Source organism: Ciconia boyciana, chromosome 15 (genome assembly GCF_034638445.1).
Source record: "Ciconia boyciana chromosome 15, ASM3463844v1, whole genome shotgun sequence".
NCBI classification, from domain to species: Eukaryota; Metazoa; Chordata; class Aves; order Ciconiiformes; family Ciconiidae; genus Ciconia; species Ciconia boyciana.
The window spans coordinates 11,683,613-11,704,676 of NC_132948.1; the positions used below are offsets into that span (position 1 = coordinate 11,683,613).

At 40.4% G+C, this 21,064-nt stretch overlaps 1 protein-coding gene across 1 annotated transcript in view; it reads left to right on the forward strand.

Annotated features, from left to right (window-relative positions):
* TMEM132C (transmembrane protein 132C) overlaps positions 1 to 21,064 on the forward strand; it is a 227,112-nt gene that overhangs the window by 59,565 nt on the left and 146,483 nt on the right. The window contains exon 2 of the mRNA XM_072880304.1: positions 6,343 to 7,231. Coding sequence (XP_072736405.1) covers positions 6,343 to 7,231 — 889 coding nt within the window. The remainder of the gene's footprint in view (positions 1 to 6,342; positions 7,232 to 21,064) is intronic.

Here is a 21,064-nt window from a genome sequence, read left to right on the forward strand (position 1 = left end):
CCTGGATTCTAAAAAGAACTGAGAAAATAATTTTGTTAGCAATCTTTTATTTGATGAAATTGCCCTCATTGGGTGCTCACAGAATATATGAGAATAGGCTGCAATTTCCCTCAAATGTTTGCTATATGGTTTTCTTTGGCAGATTTGTTTCCACAATTTATTTTTAACTTCATGAATTGGTCTCAAGCGTTCACCATAAGCATTTGACACTTGACATTGCCTATGTGCAATTAGTCAAAGAGTCTCTCTGTTCTCTCACTGAATGAGAAAGCGTATCTGATGGGCAAGCATGAGAAATAGAAAACATGGCTTCTGCAATTACCTTGTCATGTAGGTTTTCCAGTTGATTTTTTTGAATGGTCATAGAACTATAGATTTTAAGACAGAAAGGAGTATGAGGCTCCAGTTATCCCTGATACTTGTACTGAGAAAAAAATACCTTTCAGAACGGAATCCAGTCTTGTGAAGACACGGACAAGCCAACTACTTCCATAGTTTGTTGTAATGGTTAATCAACCTCACAGTTTAAAATACATTCCATGTTCTGAATTTGAGCTGGTTTGGTTTGAAGTTCCACCCACCCTTTCTGACAGCAAAATTCCCTTTTCTAGATGTTAAGAAAGGGAACTTGCAGGGCATGAGAGTACAACTAAGGTCATTTTGAAGTCTAAATGAATATTCATAGATGCTTATGTCTTGCAGTATTTGCTGAGCTCTAGATCTAAGCAAAATACTTGCTACAAAGATCTTGTACACTCTGAAGTCACTAAATGTGGTGCCGGTATAGAAAATTAAGGGAAAATGAACCAGAAAACATAGCTGTTGACATTTTGTGGTGAAGGAAACATCTGCCCTGATTTAAGTGCATCTTTTCTACTTTTATTCTTTCCCTACTCTGTATTTCCTGAGCTGGAATATGTGATTTGCTGTGCAAGAGCAGGACAGGCTTGTAGTGGAAGGTGGAGTCACAGAAGAGAATTCAAGGGTGGGGACTTTTGCGAGAGGATGGTTTGTATAATGCGCTTATAGTATGGTAAGGCTCTCTGGGTCTAGGGGCAGCATGGGAATAGGAGTCCATGTAAGGAGGGGGGATAATATTTACAGGATTTGCAGAATTTTAGGTGGTGGTGGTGCTGTAAATTAATATCAGAGTTTTTTTTCTTAGAACTCTAGTGGCATGGAATTTGGGCCAAAAAAAAAAAATCAGTACAGTACAGCATTCAATTGTAGCTATGTTTAGGAATTGGAGGAACAAGGCAGTGGGTAAAGCTGTTATAAAAAAGAAGGAGAAGTTACTGCCTTAAAAGTTACAGAATTTTTGGTGGAAGCTTCGGCTGTACAGATGTGCTAGGGTAATAAAAGAACACAGAGGGATAGAAATTTGTCTACCACTTTTCATATGGTTTGTTTCCTGGAAGGAGTAATTATAAATGTGCCTTTGTGAGGGCCATACAAGGTGCAGAGAAAGCTTCTCACATTACTCTTCCTTTGCATAGGCAGCTGTCTTCTGCTTCTCACTGGCTTTCTCTGGCTAGGAGCCTTCTGGCTGAGGGGACAGGCAGATGGTTTCCTTGAAGGCTCAGTGGCTCATCAAACATCAGTCCGTGAAGATACATGGCTATTGGCCAGTAATCTCCCACCCACAATCTAAACCCTTAATTCCCAGTCCAAAAGAAAGTTGTTTCAAACCAACCTCATAAAAGAATGACTTAAGAATATTAAGCTTTTATGACTGTTCCAGTGAATCCAGCACCCAGGACTCCAGCTCCATATGAAATGCCCCCAAAGAAAATTCCTCTTACACTGGAATCCAAGAAATAATAATACAGATCAGAATTCACAGTTTCATATCCAGCTCCAAAAATGAACTTGCTAGGTTATAGGAATTTGAGCTGGACTGTCACACTGGAGCTTGTGATGTGCTTAACAGATGCCTGTTTGGGTTCAGATGAAGTGCTGCAGAAGCATATGATGCCAGAAGAAGGATTCAAAAGTCACCAGGCTGTTACAAAGGAGGAATAATTACTTGTTAGCCTTACCTTTTGTTCTTGGCTAATACTGCCTTTGTTTGATGGTTCTTTAATCTTTTCCATGCTGGACTTCCTCCCTGGACAAGTTGTAACTCTTGTTTGATAATGGAGAAGGGTAAAGCACTTACTGCCTACTTGTAAGTCAGGCCTGCTGTAATCAGTTAGTCTTCAGTACTGAAACGGTGTTTCTGCATTTCCTTTCTCACCCTTGCCCGTATTCTTGATTTTTATTTCAGTTTGTAAAAACCCTCATGAAACGGGGGCCGCAGTTAATTTGAACCAAATTGGAAGGCCAATAAGCATCTTTAAGGATCAGGACTCTTAGAGAAAGTACCCAGGGTTTTTTCAGAATATTTACACCCTTTAGCTAAACTGTTTGAGGAAGTCCAACTTACTGAGGAAGTTATATTTGTATAAATGTGCTTATAGCACTCCTGTCACAGAGACCCAGTTCTATTTTACTGATACAGTTGTGCCCACATAAGAAGCTGAACTGGCAGTGAAATATTGGTCCCACAACTGATACTGTCATAGGGATAAAACGCTTACATGTACACCTTGCTTTAACATGAACCTCTGGAAATGTGTTTCAGTGGTTGAGCAGAAAAAAGTTTAAAATGGAAAAATCTGTTCCAGAGCACCTGAAAGCACTCATAGGCATGGCTGCTGCTTCTCCCCCCACCCCCTCCAACAGGCAGTCTGTTTATTTTTCAGATAGACAAAGTAATCTTATGCTTAATGATTATTTAAAATAATAACTTGTGATATGAAACTCAGAAAAACCTTGGCATCTTGATTAAATAGATTTCTCTGATAAATTTAAGAACTTTGTAGCTGAGCTGATCAAGCATATAAAAATGTTCTCTGGAAACATTGGTAATTAATTGTAACAGGACATGAAGGTTATTGGTTAGAGATGAAGAGTATAGAACAAATCCCTTAAATTATGGCCTGTAGTTGCTGATGTACATGGTTGGGATTCTAAAATAAAATGGACAATTTTACCTACTAGTTTTATCACTAAAAGGCTTAAAGTGCTTAAATAAATTGTCTAAAGTACAGCCATCACTATAGAAATGTAGCACTCCATTATGTATGGTATGAAAGTGGGTGGAAATCTTTAGACTACAATAAAAAAGCAAAGCTTTTTCTTCTTTTTGCTGTCAGTCTAACAGCATAGGTTTTGCTGTTTGCCTTCAGCTTATTAAAGCGGAAGTCGCATGGCTGTTTTTCTTAATATTGGGCCAAGTCCTACATACCTCATCCACGTGATTGATCCAGGATAAATGGAGTGCCTGCAAAAATGAGACCACTGTCTGTCTGAGGGTAATGCGCTACAGCAAAAGTCCTGGGAATTGCAGAAAAACAGCTGTTAAGTTTCAAGCATAGATCCTGATCAACAGCCCTTTGAAATCAGAGAAGTTCACTTGTCTCTGCAGCCTGCTGAGTTTATTTCTGTTTTTTGCAGATCTATTGAAGCTAGAGGTGTTCCCTCAGCAGCAACGGTGCCAAATCTAGAGTATCTCTAATCACGGAAACACTTCAGCAAAATGTACCTGGGTGCTTAAGTCAATTATTGCTTACATTCAAGGAAGTGCATTTGTGCTTCTTTAATTAAGAGCTTGCTGCCCTCTGATATTACAAGGCTCTTGGCCTAAGACAAGAGGATGCCTAATAAGGAAATTCCAATGATTTGCGAGTCAAGTTCAGTACCCAAACTGACCTGTAAGAAGCTGACTTCTTGTGTAGCAAACCAGGTGTTTTTAAAAGAATGGTGGTGTCTGTCATGTAAATGTCAATGATTGCTTTTTGCAAAGGGCTGCAGGAAGCTGCCCAAATCTCAGCAGGCACATCCAGGGCAGGTGAAGGGATTTAGGGAGGAAAGTGAGACCAAACTGCTGCTGTTTCAGTAAACCAAGTTCCTGTTCTGCTCCTGGACCGGAAGAAATATGTAGGCTTTGCTGTTTTCTTGAAAGGTCCATGGTCCAAAGTGGATCTTCTTTGCATTCGTTATTTCACTGTTAGAGCACTTTGGGATGTAACCCTAACAGACTGATACTTTGATTCAGCTAAGGGGAAATCAATCAGCTCAGGAGGTGGCATTTGTAGATTCCTTTCCAGCAGAATTAAAATGTATGCCAAGGATTGGAGACTTACAGGATTGTAACAGTGTGTTAAACCGATGTTATATTTTAACCGTGAACCTACTTGACAGAGAGGGTGTTGTGCTGGTAATTCACTGCACTCTGGTGTTTTCATTGACAGGCCTCTTACCTTCTACTTTTTCTCTTTTTGCCTTCTAATTTTTTTTATTTTTGTCCAGTCATGGCAGTTTGCTCATTTATGAGAACTAATTCTACCATCCAGTGGTGGTGCATGAATTAAACATGAGTGAACACATCTTAATTCCTTATTTCAAATTTATGGCTGCCGTCCTTTGAGAGCTCTGATTTTCCCCCTCCTCCACATTTGTTTCTTTGCTTTTTTCTTAATTGCCTAACACCTGCCTTCCAAAGCTATTCCCTTTCCCAGCACCAAGTAGTACCAGTGCACTAGCTATGTGCACACTCAGCAGGATTGTAGTGAAGTTGACTGTCAGCAGTAGTCATTTGGTGTAATGACAGATATTGATTATTTATTACTTGAAAACATTTAATTAAATGTGACTGCATAATTAGCATGCTAGCAGCCAGACGTGCTAGAAGGACAGTGAATCTATTATTTGCAAAAATCCTCAAGCTGCAGACCCTTGTGAGAAAGCTGATAAAAGAGTTTGTCTCGGTAGGGCTTTTTAGAGATCTTTAGGTGTTCCTGAGTTTCAGATGAATCTGCGCATTATGCATTGCCCTTATGGTTGCTTTTCTTTAAAGAGCTGAACTTAGACAAAACCTTAAATCCTGACTCTGATGGGATTCCCCAAGGACATTGGAACTGACATATGTCTGAGGGCAAGGTCTATTTTTAAGTACTAAAGACAGTCTAGCACTAGATGCATCATCATTCATTTACCTTCTGTACCTATAGTTAATCTCTTCAGTATGAGTTAGGAAGGGGGGTTGTGAGTAGCATTATGTAATCTACATGTATTTGAACTGTCCTCTGTTGTTATCTACCCTAATTAGGTAATAATTTTTGTCTTTCAACAATATATGTTGTTAATATTTATAATAGGAAAACAACATTTAGGTCAAAAGGATATTCAGCTGAAACTGAAAATCTGCCAGTATGTACTAATTTCTCTGTGTGCATCTTATACATTAGCACTTTTTGAAATATTTCTAGCTTGTGATGTGCATCTGTGTTTAAATAACTTAGAAAGCTGAGGTACTGTTGATATTAAATTATAGAGGTGTAGACCATAGTGCTAGAAATAGTAATACGAGAGTAAGGTTTCTTGACGGAGGAAGAGAGTGAAAAGGGGTGTGTGTCAGTTCTTAGAAAAGCAGCTTCTGTCTTTGGCTGTAGAACAGAAACTGTCTTTGATGTCCTGGCCAGTGTTCCTGTAGGGCTAGTGATAAGCAGTCCTGCGGGGGCTGTGGTTCAGTAGACCGTACCAACCTACTGAATACCTTATGCATGCTGTAACTGAACAAAAGATTGGAAAGACAGGAGAGAAGTTTCGAAGTGGGTGGAAAGTTTAGAATGGGATGGTACGACTAGGAAAAGAGTGGGGAAGGTGAGCACGAGTGGTTTATGTCACCCTGTTAACTTACGGAATTGCTTTTGGAAGGCTTTGGCTTGGATTTGTGGCCAGTCCTTAAGAGAATTGGTGTGTGCAGACTTACGCAAGTTTGCTTGAAGTTTTGTTAGGGAGGTGAGACAATGCATAGGAGTGACAACCTATTTATTTCTCATCCAGGTGATAGTCAAAGTATTCAATGCATACTTTATGTGTTTGCTGTGCATTAGCGAAGCACTGCTGCAGTCAGTTGAGCCATGTAAAATGGCTATTGGGACAAGCATTACTTCTGCTATGTGAATCTTCCTCTTCCTGCTCCCTCTGGGGGTAGGAATAATTGATGGTGCTGCACACAACCCTTTGTACATCACCTGTGTATGTATGTGTGCACGTGTGACAAAATGTTTATCATAGTTGAATGTAAGGTAGCACTAAAGCCTGCATTTTTTTTTGTGAATGTAATGCAAAAAAGAATTAGCTACATCTAAACAGGTAGCTACACTGCAAGTATTATTTGCATGAAATAATGCTAGTCCCTAACTTACCAGGTAGCTCCACTAAAGTTATTAGTAAATGTCCCTTTGAACCTATAAGCAGACTTCATCTAACTCGCATCATCTTTTCTTTTATTAGTGACACAGTGTCGAGGGATCTTGGACAATAATCAGAGATTTTCTTCGTTACCAACATACCTACGTGTGAGCTATCGGATCTTCAGTGCCGAGACATCTTTCTTTCTCAAAGAAGCCAACCAGGACTTCATGAGAAATTCCAGTTTGCAGTCCAGGGTGGAATCATTCTTCCCATATAAGGCCAAGAGACCACCAATATTAAATGCCAGTTATGGACCTTTTTCTGTTGAACAAGTTGTACCCCAGGACCTAATGTTAACTTCGAACTTTTTTGGATCTGCCAACAAGTTTACTTATAACTGGAAACTTAAGGCCTACATAATGAGTGACAAAATTTACCTGAGCAAGCCCAAAGTCCAGGTCCTGTTCTACATCGTGGGCAGGGACTGGGATGACTATAGCACCACGGAACGGCTGCCCTGCCTGCGGGTGTTTGCCTTCCGAGAGACGCGGGAAGTCAGAGGCAGCTGCAGGCTGAAAGGGGATCTGGGGTTGTGTGTGGCAGAGCTGGAGCTCCTGCCAAGCTGGTTTAACCCCCCCACGGTTGTCACAGGCCGTAAGAAGCCACCGGATCAGTTTGAAGGGAGCCCTGTGGAGCTTTACTATACTATCCAACCGGGAGACGAGAAGGGAGAGTGTACCGCTGAGGATATAAGGAAGGGAAATGCTATCCGTCCAGGAAAAGATGGCATGGATGAAACCATATCCCACTTACAGAGAATTGGATCTGTCAGCCTCTATCGAGGCCAGGAGACTTCTCAGCTAACAGAGCTACGGCTGGATAGTAATATTGTTGTCTGGTTGCCCTCAAAGCCTGTCAAACAAGGAGAGGTTGTGAATGTTTATGTGACAATTGCCAACAATTCTACGGTGGATCAGTTCATACTCAGGTATGGTAGGTTGTTTTTGCATGTTTCTAATGTGGTAGCACACGAAGATGTTGGGGAGATGGGATGAATCTCAACCAATTTGAAGTTAATCCACACTGAAGTTGCTCCTAGTCACTGAAATACATTATTTTCCTCCTTGAACACTGTGAAGAGGATTGAAAGCCTCCATCACTAGGAGGCTTTTAACATGTATGCCATGCTATTTATCAGATGCCCCCATTATGCAGCAACGTACAAAACATGGCAATTTGCTGCTTTAGTGGGGCCATTTCTGTGCAATGACAGACAGTAAGGCACCAGAAAAGTTTTCTGCTTTATAGGGCTTTCAAAATCAGGTTTTTATAGCACAGGCATGGGGTTTAAACGTAGCAAAACTTCAATTACCTGCTTTTCTTTAAGTGCTCTGACAGTGCTTTGCCTCTCCCACACAGAGTGGTTTTGTTATGAGAGCTCTTTAGGGAGGAGTTTAACTATCTACTTGTAGTTAAGTAGCGTTTGTCTTTGCCAACACGTACACCCTTTAAAATAAGGCCTAATGTGTTTGAAATTGTTGTTGATTGTAAGGCACTGTTAGAAGTGAGTGCCATTATTTTGGACAGGAATGGCAAATACAGGACCTGGGAACACAAGAACTGTCTTACTGGGTCAGATCACTTTCCTTTTATTTTCTTCTTTAGCAGTTTCCCTACCGATCAGATGAAAATCCTTTGAGGATGACAAAGACTGGGAAACTTGTTAATCACTGAAATATTTGATGTATCTTTTTTTTCCTTGTTACCAGGCTTTAAATTCAAGAGAAATTTCCACGGTGATAAGCAACAATTGCTCTTTAAAGCCTTGGGGAATCAGAGTTTCCCCAAAGATTCTGCACATGAAAGTATTTATTTCTAAGGCTTATATGAATTAGATTAATACATAGTTGACAACTACTGAGGAGAATAGCCTTTAGAACAGGAAGTGTCGCTTGGCAGATGAAAGGCTTTTATTTTAAAAAAGCGGGATTTTAGTCATCCCAGAATCATTCTGATGTTTGCAGCTTTGGTTAAGTTGGTGAGATAATCTCCCAGACACCTGTTTACTGAGTGAAACCTCCGTTATAGAAGTCTTTTTCTGATGCTGTTGCTTATCTTTTATTGAAAATCCTTTTTCACAAAGTAGTAGAAACAGAATACTTTTCCACATAACAAGCGTAGCTGTAGTGAAAGAAGAAATCCAAAGGCAATGAACTGGGTGTTTGCTGGGTGGACGGGATCACCCTTTGAAAGGTCTATGTCACAGTCTTTATTTTCCTGAAAAGCGAGTTTGAAGATAAACAAGCTTGTTGAAATCTGGTGATGTATTTCTTTGCTCAGAAGTGAATATGACTGCCTTGGCAAGGATATAATTTGCATGCTGAGAGGTGCAATAGATAGAGATAGTAATGTGGGATGTCAGTAGTTGCTTGTGTGACTTGCTGTTATGGACAAAATGGATTGGCTTTGGTTTTGAGAACAGGTGACTGATTTATTTGAAGTAAATAGTCTGATGTTTGTTGGTATATTGGTTGTTCTGTGTTACCACAAATGCAGAGCTTGGGCCATGTTCTCTTGCTGAAATGCCCTTTTGGTGAAAAGAGGATTTGCATTTTTGCTTAAAATTACTTTGAACCAGACACAAGAACACAAGAGGCTGAAGAAACCAAGATTATTTTTTTTTAAATGGCTTTAGCTTGCTTCCAGTGGGGATGGGCAGGTGATCATTGTCTTGATGTAGTATAGGGCTGACTCACATCCTAAAAATCTGCACTGTTCAGTGTGCTTCCTCCTCTCCACCAGCAAAGGCAAGAAGAGCAATGAGAGATATTCCAAAACAGTCTTGGTTTTGAAAACTTTGTCTTGCAGGCATGTTAGTCTCTTGCATCTACCACAGATGCTGATCTGTGCAGTTGTTAAGGCATCAGATGGAAGCTTTGCTTAAGGCGTACAGGAGGGTAATTCCATGTAAAAGAAAAGGAAATGGTTTTAACTGTTCTCCTGATGCTGCAATAGGAAGGGACAGCTGATACCCACTGGTGAATGTCGAGTGGGACCATCCCCTGAGGCATGAACTGTGTGGCCCGTTCTGTCAACCTCCAAGGTTTTCTTTCTTTGTGGTTTTAGTGGCAGAGTGCTGGTGAAAGGCTGGCAAATACAAGTTCAGCTTCTTGCTTCTCTGGTGTAAATCTGTTGTCTTCGGTGAAACTTCCTAGGTGTGAAAGAATGTAGAATTTGACCCAGGAATCCATGAAGTGCCTGTATTTTTCAGGAAAAAAAGCCAAGCGAACACAGCAGCCAGGGAGTAGTAGCCAGTGCATGTGCTGGGTCTGCCTAAGGGCTCCTTTAACCTTCTCCGTGGCCATTTGCCTGGTTAGATAGAGGGCTGTACGCTCTCATAGTCATGGGTTCCCGGCAGAGCAATCCCTGCATCCTGTGACATGCATTCACATTTAATCATCCTAAAGAAAAACACACCACACATTAACCCCAGGTATAGTGGGTTCGTTTATTTTCTGCTTCTTGTATTCTTTCATTGAGGTATTGCAACATCCACTGCTGAAGCAAGCAGCATGTGATCATTGCTCTGAGGGGGGGAATAATAGCTACAAATTGTCTCTGGCAAAAGGAAAGTAGACTGGTCTAAATGACCTCATATCCACAAATCATTGCAATTGAAACTGTGTTCTTAAATTGTGTCTTAATTCAGAATCCTATTACTGTATCTATAAATTTATCAGCCCAAGAACACTAGTAAAGTCAAACAAAATGACTAATATGACAGGGAGTGAAGCGAATTATGCATGGTAGTACATTAACGCAGTAGGAGCACTGTCTGAATAAACACAGATCTTCCTTTCTTGCACCTAGTTAGCACAGGGCTATTGTGAAAGCAGTTCAAACAGTACTGATAGGTTATAGGATATAGGTTCTGTTCACAGGCCTGTTCCTGTCCTCCTGTGTCACCTCTGGTAAGTCTTTACAGGCGTTTTCTATATGCAACGTAGAAAATGTGAACAGTTGGTGAGCATCACTCTCAGGAGTGGGAAGCCTGTTTCAGTCCTGTTCCTAAAAGACTTTGACTTCCTCTGATGGAAGGGCTTTCAGGTTTGCCATGTATTATCAACAGTAATACGAATGGGAAAATCTTGATAAAAGAGCTGAAGAAATAGAGAAGGGAGGAGAAAATGTTGCATTGCTTTCCTATCATTGGGAAGAATTTCTGGGCCCCCAAAAGAGGGATGAATTACACTTACTGCTGACTGCTCAGTAAGGAAAATTATTTTTACCTTGAGCAGTTGGGTAAACTATGAACAGAAGAAAAGTAGCATCAGTATAAGACAGAAAAGCAAAAAACTGGCAATATTTAAAATAAAGATCATTTAGGTCTTCTGTGCACTTCCCAGAGCTGTTATAAATTAACACCACTGGCTTCAGCAGAGCTACCATGATTGATTGTTGCTTCACCAATTGCTGTGTACACAAGCTTTTCTAATCTGAGTCATCATTTTGGGTGTATTGTCTGTAAGGGTTAGAAAGCAAAATCCTTAGGGCAAGACCCTGTTCTTGAATGCTTTTATGAACTGCCCTCACACCCAGCAGGCTACAAATAAGGGGAGAAATCATAACCGTACTGAAAATAAGCTATTCTTGTGAGGTTAACTTTCTGAAAGTAACACATAGCTGCATGTGTATGCTGAGATTTGAAGGTAAGTAGGAAGCTGGGCCCTTGATTTCTATTTGTAGTACTGGTGAGCTGAGTGCATTAGGCAGCTTTGAAAAGGTTGGCCTGTGTGCATTGCTGTGTTTGTTCTGTAGCTCTAAATACTTTTCCAGCTACTACACCATTAAAGGATCCTTCCATCTGTTTTTCATGGCGTGACGTGCCCCATTTGATCTGGCAGAGCACTGTACGGCACAGGGCCGAAGCAAAAGGTGTGGGAGTGCTAAGTGTTTTATGTTACTCTGCTGGGCAGCAGCTAATCTCTAACTCACTCTAGAAGGTGCTGAACCACCAGATAACCTGATTTACAGGAGGTATGGAGCAGGATAAGTAAAGGGAAAGAGGATGAAGTTGTTATCTGTCCTGATTAGAGAAAAGAGGTGAAAAACAGTGGTAATTTTTTCCCCTCAGGCTTCTTATTACAGCTTTTGCAGTGCAGCTCATTGCACCTGAAGGGATGTAGATTGTAAACAGTGTTACTGAATTACCTTTGTCCAGCAAACAAATCAACCCAAGACAATGGATAATTAGTAGTGATAATAAATCTACAGATTGGAAGAAGGATAAAGGACAAATGCAGTGAGGAAAGCTATTAAACCCATCAGCTGAGGCAGCTTTATATGTCAGTTCCTAATGAGTATTGACAGCAGTGCTGTGTTAGGTAGTATTGAGAACAGCTTAAAACCTAGAGGAGGATGCACACGTAGAGTAGCACTACAGAATAGCCATAGCTAGAAAAGGTAGTTATGTTCATGACATCAGTGTACTGCTGGCTTGTAAATCTCATTATTTCAAAGACTAGATTGTGATCTGGCCATAAACAGCCATTTTGGAGAAACTGGTCATGGAAGAGGGGATCTCCAGCACTAAATCTGCCTGTTTTGCATGGAAGACCTATTTGAGCCTCCCTAGGGTGTAAACCACTCCTCAGAGTTGTCTGTGCTTGGCACTGCCCTCACCTGTTCTACCTGCTGTATATAAAAGAAACAAAAGCAATAACACTTTCAAGCAATTACTATTTAATTTTAGATATTGACATTTTAATCTTACCTTATGATGAAATAACCTTTAGTACCCTGGAATTTACCTGTGCTTAATTGTTGGTTTATCAGTTTTTAATGCTACGGTGTGGGGGTAGCACCACTACAAACGCAGGTGACGTTGTAATGACTAACTGAAGCTGAAGTCAACCAGAATATATGAGACCAAAGCCAGAGCTGAGTTCACTCTACGTTTTGCGTTAACCCATAATTCGGGACATATTATCCCAAGTACCTATTTTCCACGGTAAATGGAATGCTGATTTCTAACTGTGAAATGAAGAGTATGCTTTTTTTATACTGCTTCATATTTTAAAACTAATGCAGCTCAGAGTGAAATGAAGAGAGACAAAATGATTTGGTGGGATGCTCTTCTGGGCGTACATGTGTGACTCCAGATGTGAATCGCAACAAAACATTCTTCATTTCTGATGCAGCTTTGCATTACTTAAATATTTAAAAGTTATTTCACCGCACAAAAGTGTTTCGGTCGACATCTGAAGGGAGAAGAATTTGAAGCCCTCAGACTTGCTTCTGTTGTCTCATTATTTCATGTTCCATTTTCAGTTGAAAAGAAGGTTTCGACTTCAAAAATTCAGACCCACAATTTTACCTATTGCATGAATGTAAAAAATAACACAGATACAGTCTCTGAAAGCTAGATTTCCTTGTAGAGTGCCTTAAACCTTCTCTTTAGACATATATCTTGTATTCTGAGGCACATATAAAACTAAGTAGCTAATTCTTGCACTGTATAAAGAAAAGTATGCATCTCAGGCACTCTGGGTAGCAAACTGCTGTTTGTTCTCACCTGAGATACAGTGTCTCCATTCATGTTTCCATCTTGAATAAACAAAATGTAAACTTGCTGACTAAGATCTTTCAGACTATTCTGTTCACATTTTTCTATCTCTTTTTCAGTAAAGTAAATTATTAAGACAAGACTGGGAAATAAAAGCAATTCATTTGCTTATGAACGTTTAATCAGGGTTCAGAGAAACTGGAGAAACTCTTCCCTAGTCTTCTGTCCCAGCAAGGGGGTTTCCCAGTTATTTTATGGTGTTGGTAGGACCCATAAAGTCAGGTGCTAGGCCAGAAGTGGTTTGCAGAAGTGTTCAGAGCTGTGAATTATGGCATGAAAGGGTTTTATATATTTCATTGTCTCGTGTTTAGCCTTGTGAAACTTCAATTCTTACTGATTTTTTTGTTTTCCCTTCTATAGAATGGTTAGTAGCAATTCAATTTGTTAGTACAAATTTACAGTGGAGCAGGTTAATGAAAGAAAGGTAGTGGTCTAGTCCTTATTGTGCACTAATTAGGACGTCAAGAGACCTGGATTCTCTTCCTACTTCTGTTCAGGACTGACTGTGTTACTTTAGGCATGCTTACATCTTCACTTTCTCAGATGGCTTGTTTGTACTATACACAATTCGGGGAAGAGACTGGGCCGTGCTCTGGGTGCATCATTCAGTATAGTGAGCCTCTCATCCCCATAGGGCATCTGCGTATTGCATAATACAAGTGACAGTAAATCATACAAAAGGTGTTACACTGTGGGGATTATGGTTTTTGCAAGTAACAAAGTGTAATAGCACCTTGCAAGTGCTTTGTTAAGGTTTCTCCAAAGTAAATGTGTGGTTAAAAATTCATAGCAGTTATGTGCTATCATTTTTTATATTCTGCTTCAGTAAGCAATGGGGACATAGTCCGTTGAAGTACTCCTAATTGTCATTTACTAGAGAATATGACAGACTAACAGTAAAAGGGTAAATATTTCCCAATATAACTTTAAAAAGCATTTGTGATGTAAAAAATACTTTTTCAAAGAGGAGAATGTGTTAATGCTATTTTGAGAGAATGATATCACACTCCAGTTAGTTTAATTTCATTAGTCCTTAGCAGGCACTTTTCATGGATATCAGTGTCATACCAGAGGCAGCTGGGTCCTCCAAACAAATGACTCATTCTCAAAAATGCTAAGCTGGTGAGGATGTCCTTTAAACAGAGATTGAGAAAGGGTGCTTCTCACCAGAACAAGTGAAGAGGTCACTGGAGTCTGTGGTAGCAGTGAGTCAGGTTTGGTAAAGTTTTAAAAGGAACTGATTATGAACTTGAAATTGAAGCTACCTAGGAAAGAGAAAACAGGCACTCTTCCCCTGACCCTCTTCAAAAGCCTTTGAAAAAACGTGGTGCTTGAGAAACCTTCTGAACAATTCTATTGATGTCTCCAATGCAATGTACTCCTTCGTACTGAGAATAAACTATGGATTTGTTGTTAGAAGGCTGAGTCTGTGTTCCTTACTTTGGAAGTCATTTGCTGATTGACCATGACTGAGTCGCTGGAGCACAGCTTTGGAACCAGTGAACCAGGAAGAGACCTTAGACCCCGGTACGTTCAGGAGCTGAGCAGTGAAGTTCAATGGTGCTGAAGTCCATAGAGTACTCAGCACTGAGAATCAAAAGTCACAGCCTCCCTTTTGAAAATGTTATCCTTAACACCCTGATCAGCTGCCTGTGAAGTGGAATTCCTATCATGCAGAGGTCTTACAAGAATTAACTACATCGGTGGTATAATACTTGTAGGAATGTTCTTTGTATTGTGAAAGCAGGCATTTCCAAAGTGCGTGTTCAGTTGAATTCTGTGGGTTCTTTGAGCCAAATCCAGGGCTATCTCTGTGCGATTGTCAGCCTTCCTGGTTATGTGACAGGTAACACCTACATTTTTCTAGGTGCAGACTAAGACATGAAATCCAATGAGCTGAGTGTAGAAAAACATGAACTATATATATAGTTTATGTAATAACTTTATATAACCCAACTGTAAAACACATTTGGACTCTTGTGCTTCAGGCTTGTATGATTGAAAACTTTCCCTAGTATGTTGATTGGAAAAGTAGAAGGAATTGATGGGGGCCGTTGTAGGGGTTGACCATAAATGGAAGAGAACAAAGTTATTGCATCAGCAGTCAGCCAGAGAATTGCTAGCTATCAATGCTGCTTCAAGTGCTGGAGCTGAAGGTTTTGGTTAACTTTTGGCAAATGCATGTGCACATGAGTTTCAGAAACTTCATATTGAGGTATCTTGTTAAAATCCCCTCTTGTAAGTAGTTTCCCTTCCCATCCTCTTTAATCTCGGCAAACTAGTGAAGTCATGCCTGGCTTCTTTTCCAAATACGCTGCAGCACGTGTTGCCAAATGCACGCTGGTGCCTCTGTCTCGCGTCCTTCTGTTTTGAGATGCCGCTCTGAGGTGCAGTGTGTCTCCTGCTAGCTTCTGCTCTGCCTGACCTTTGCAAAAGCCTGTGCATGTGCAAGGCTGCTTAAAGATGAGATAAGGCACCTCTGCTTAATTTCTGTTTAAACTATTAGCCACTTGTGTGACTCAAGTTACAACGGTTAATTAAATCCTTGGTTACTTACCTAATTTGAAACAATGGTGGCTCGTTAAAAGATCATACCATATAAAGCCCAGACCTCCCAAACCAGCAGTAGGGAGGGAAATTTCATACTACTGGGAGTGGGTTTTAGTTGAACCAAGGTAATGTTTTCTGGCTGTCTGAAAAAGGCGGTGATCTGATGCATTAGGGAATCTCCCGGGAATCCTCAGTGTGATTATCTGACAAGCTGTTGGGTTCCAAGGCCACTGTAAGCAAGAAAGTGTGTGTGCCTGCAGGTCTGAATGGAAATGAGTATCCCTGAGAAAAATTGTATGACAAGGCTTTAAAACCTAGGGCATCTCTCAAAGCAGTAGTGACTTGCTGCAATGATACTGGGAGGGACATCAGCAAGTCATAGCTCAGGGCTTTGCAGGGGGGAGGATTTGGGATGGGGTGGAAGTAGGGGGAGTAATCCAAGAGTAGGTACCTGGCCCAGTAGGACTGTAAAATCTGATGTTTTTATCTGTATTGTTTTATTGATGCTTGTGGGGCTCATTATTTCAGACAGAAACTGTCAGATTGAAGTTTCTGTTTTGGCAGACTACTGCTCCTCACTTGTGGCAGCACATGCACAAAGAACTTAAATTGTTTATATGTTCTTATGGCACTTTACAGTCAAAACTGCCACAGAAGGCGTGGGGATGGTGGGAAGTACTGCTCTGCACTTAAGAGTTAATTTCTACAGAACGCTGAGCCTTTCCTATAAGGTACAGAGTGTTTGACTCCAGTTTTTGTCACTGTTTCCTTTGGGACCCCATTGGGGTCCTCTGTACTTTCTTGAAATCCCACCCTGCCCTGTATGTGCTGCCTCTTCAGAGGTGTGTGCTGTTGTGTGTAGCATTCTGTTGAAAAGAAAATTGCATTTCTGTAGACTTTCAGTGCATAGAAAAGCTGATTAATTCATAGTTTAGATGAGACTGGGTTAAAAAGAAATTCAGCATTTTTTTTGTTTGTATGGTTCCTGGTGTGTTACAAAATGTCTCTGTTAGCAAAGCTGCCAGGGGGTTAATTTGCACTAACAGTCTAATCATCTCCAACAACATCGTTTTGGGTTTTCATATTGCTGCTTAGATCAGCAAGACTAGAGGAAAGACGACTTGAGAAATAGCGCATATCTTAGGAAAAAAGAAAAATGGGGAGGAAGCATTTCAGACGTAGCCCTCTGCATTATCAGCTGTCAGGCTGCTTAAAAAGATTTGCTTTTTCTTACAAGCTCTGGCTCTTAAGATGTAAGCCTTGGTTTCCAAAGTGCTATGAGACTGAGCTCTTTGTACAAAAGAGACAGGCTCATTAAAGGGAATATATGGTACTTACACACCAAAGTCTGGAGCTCAATTCCTCAAGCTCCCTGATTAGTCGTTAAACAAAACACACAAATAGTTGAGGATCATCAATCACAACTTGGTTTCGCAGATAAATGAGTTCCTGGCATACTCGACCATAATGTCATACTTAGTCTTTCATTTGCCCCATGAGCGCTGGGGAAGGCAGCTCAGCCCTACAGGTGGTCGTTAGGGCACAAACGCTGGTGCTGACGAGCCTAAGGGGGTTCCTTATTTGGCTTGTTGGACATTTGTGGATCCTGTTTTGAGGAAACTAAGTTTTGTTATGGATTGCATGGCTGCTTACTCAGGACTCTCAGCTTTGCTATAGCTTTTTAAAAAAGTAGGTGCTGTGATGCTAATTGCTGGAGTTACTGAGTCACTTGGTGTGCCTGGTCTCAGCAGGTTGTAGAAATACCACCAGTAGCAACAAAAATATTTTTCTGCTTGAGGTTATGTCTAGCTTGGAAAAAGCCCTGATTGCGTAGAGAGTTCTTCCTGTGGAAAGGAAACACCAACCCCCAGTAGGAGCCTGTCACTTAGGAACGTACCCAGATTTAGTCCTGTTGAAAGTAATGAGAATATTCACAGGCTTCAGGCTGCTTTTTATGCCTCTGTATTTGAGACATTCATGAGAAGCCGTATTAGCACGAGCTTCTGCTTTTCTCTTCCATAGCAGCCTGATTACAGTTTTCCAGTAGAAGGGAAGGACCAAACCTTTTTGGTTTTTTTGTATGTACTTAGTTGCTGTTGGTTGTATGATGATGATAGCGGACAATGTACACTTACATGTATTGTAATATTGTTTTCTGAGACAGCAGATGATAAAAGGATGGTGTTAAAGTTTTAATTCGTTAGTCTACGCAGTACACTGTGAAGAGGATAGAGCTGGTCTGAAGAGGGAGGCTCAGGGCAAATACCAGAACAGAGAGCAGGCAGTGTTACACAAGTCAGCTGTGGTGTCAGGAGGGTCGCACAACCTTGCAAGTAACATCGTGGCAGCATTCAAGTCGGTGACTTGGATCCTTGACACTGGATTTTGATTTACTGGTGGGTACTGCTGTGCTCGTGATGACATGTAGAAGTGGTGATTCCAGACCTAATGAGCTCAACTTCGCAACAGAGTCTCTGAAGGGAAGTAACAGCAACCTTGTGGCTTAGGTCCGTTAGGGTCTGAGCCTGAGCTAGGTGACATTGAACTTCAAAGCAATTCCCCAGTGACTTTTGTGGTGAAGTGTTAGTATCTTAAATCAAGCTGTTCAAAGCCCTAGAAAGGATATTGCAAGCGGCAATCTAGCCTGGACAGAAATGTGTGAAGATGATGTGTAATCTCCCTTTTCTAAGACTCCAGGGTACTGCTTAAGAATTTTTCTCTTATCTGTCTGAGACAATGCTATTGTAACTAACACTGGGCAGAAAGATTGACATAGTTGAGTGAAGATTTTATCAGCTGGCTATAGACAGTGACAGCTGGTTAATTTTAATATTTTCTGAAAGATCTTTAAAGAAATCCTGAAGAGGTGTTCAGAAATTAATATGCTTCATCTCTTTGTGTTACTAAAGTATGGCTGTGCTGTCATCTGTAGTTTGCATTCTTTAATTTTCATAGCATCTCAGGTGGTGGGTGCTTTGTCCATTGCTATGGTAAAAACTGTTTTTATTTCTTACTCAAAAGTAAACATTGACATAAACCCCACTGTAATGTGTTCTTTTTATTCACCATGTACACCTAATGGATACCATAGCTGTGCAAATATGTCATGATTGTAGTGGATAGAGAGCAATAAACTGAAAGCCTAGTGCCCTGGTACATAACTGGTTTCGCCTTTCAACACATGCATAATTTTACGTCAGCTACTTTGACTCTGTTTTTACTCCTACCCATGTTTAATTAGGTTTCAAATACTTCAGGGTGGAAACAGTCCCTGACTGTGTGTTGGTGAGTGCTTAAGGGAAATGGGATCTAATAGCAGATGAGGCATGCTAACTTTGGTTTTGCTCTTAAACAGCTCCATTTTGAAGTTGAATTGATCACATGAACTTTTGGCAGTTGTTCAAAATCCCTCCTATCCTTTTTCTGAACGCTAATAGTAGCGTTCTCTTCCTGTGTTAGTACTTCTATTTTGTTGTCTTAAAAAACCCCAAATGTCTCATGAAAAGCTGTATGAAACTCTGGTAGCCCCAGTCCCCTCCACGAGGCTCTGCTACCCGGTTCCCTTCAGACTGCTGTTCCTCAAAATCACTCCGCTGTGTGGAGTGATGCAAATGCAGAACAGAGTGTTACAGTTCCTCCCTCGCAGTGCGGGAGGTGATTTGCTTTGAGTCCTAACACCAGCAGCCCCTCTGCCACCCCCACGGCGGAGAGCTGTTAGGTCTGGCTGCTCTTGGAAGGAAAAACGCTGTTAGAAAAATTCTTTCTGCAAGTGTTTTCTAGGGTTCTCCCTGCTCCCTGTCACAATTATCTGATAAATGTAGCAATTATCTTTTTTTGTTTAGAGTAAAAATAATAATTTTAAAAAATCTAATTTTTTTGTACAAGAAGGGGCTTGTATGTTCTGTATTATATTCTATATGCTTTTAGAGTGATTCAGATGGAACTTCATTAGACATCTTTAGAGCCCTCTTAAGTTCACTTCTATTAACTATATTAGGGATTTCCCATGAGGGAATGACTCTCTACCACCTTGCACTAAAAATCAAGCACAATGTAGTCTGATAGACCATCTGTTGGGAGTGATGACATTAAAAATGCTGTGCATGGATAGAAGTGTTTGCAGGATTGAAGCTGTAGCCCCAGTTCTGCGAAAAGACTATTCATGCACTTAGCTGTATGTGCTGTGGCCAAAGTTAAACATGTGCAGTAACTTTGCAAATCAAGATCATGCTTTATGAAATGCTTTTTAATCCTGCAGGTGGGAATGTGCTGTGTACTGCAATGAATATTGTTGAAAGGGGTCTAATTGTTTACCCATTTGATATGAATCAGATGATACTTTCCTACTTCTGCAGAGTTATTTTAAAGTAAAAGAATCATATAGTTAGCTAGGTTTTAAATGTTACTGATTATTCTGGTTTGGGAATAATACTTTGTTCTTCCATGTTAGTAAAGCTAATACCAGAAGGTGTCATTTTTGGGGGTGCCTTGCCTAACATTGTACAGTAGGCACATTAGGTAAGATGGCTCAATAGAAAGAGCCACAACAACTCTCTTGTTCTCATAGTGCTAAATGAGAGTGAGTCATGGCTAGATCTGGGCTGGATGTAAGAGCGATTCCTGGGAATGGGAAATGGTCAAGAACTTCTTGTTCTAGGAAGCTCTGATTGTCCAGAAAGGCAATGATTGTCCTGTTGTGTTGCATAATTATATCCGCCTCCACATATCCCACTGCTGTTTGTTTCCATTATGTCTTTTTATTTAAGTCCTAGCTATTCAAGGAGGAAATTTAACAGATTCATGGCAAGAGCAAGTGAACATCCGTGCGTCCTCTGCTCAAAAAAAGTCTCAATGGATAAGGAATGTTACTTTGATAATTGTTTAAATGGTGCTTAAGGGGCCCCCTGGGCTAGTTACATTGGCTCTGATTTGCCTTTTCACCAAATACTCAATTGATTCAGAGTCAGAAACATGAAAGAAGAGGGGGAAAATGCAAGAGGATTGTAGTAATTGAGTCTTTACAAACATAAGAAAATTAGTCAGTCCTATTAAAAATCACAGTTGCCAGTCATACATGTACTCAAGTGTTTGTTCAATGGATAACTGTTTTTATCTTTTATTTCTCTTTTCTGTAAATACAAAAAGGAAAGAAAAATAAGAAACACAAATTGAGTTTAACTCAGTCTGAGCATATTCCTATGATCTGAAAAAAAAAAAAAGGCAAACTATTCTCTGTTCCATTTTAGAGCTTCATCATTCAGAGCAGAAGAGAGGCTTGTGTAGGAATTCATTCCAGCTAGGTATTTTGGAGAAAATTGTACTCTGGATTGATTTTGGTAGGGAATTCTTAAATCCCTACCTAAGGCTTAAAACACCCTTAGAGAAGTGTTTCTTGTAAGATTCCAAATGAGTGTTCCTGACCTGGTAGGTAAACCTGATTGTGATTAATAGTCAGACTTAGGTTTGTTTTTTTTTCTTTTTTCCTGATCTAAACAACTTAATTGTCACCTGTGATTAAAAGTGACTCTGCAATGTTTGAGTCTGGAAATCCGTATATCATCAAAGCAGATTAACGTGGACAGTTGTAACAATTTTGGGGCAGGTTCTGTGAGTACAGATTGCTCATCTGAGTAAAAAGCCTTGCAT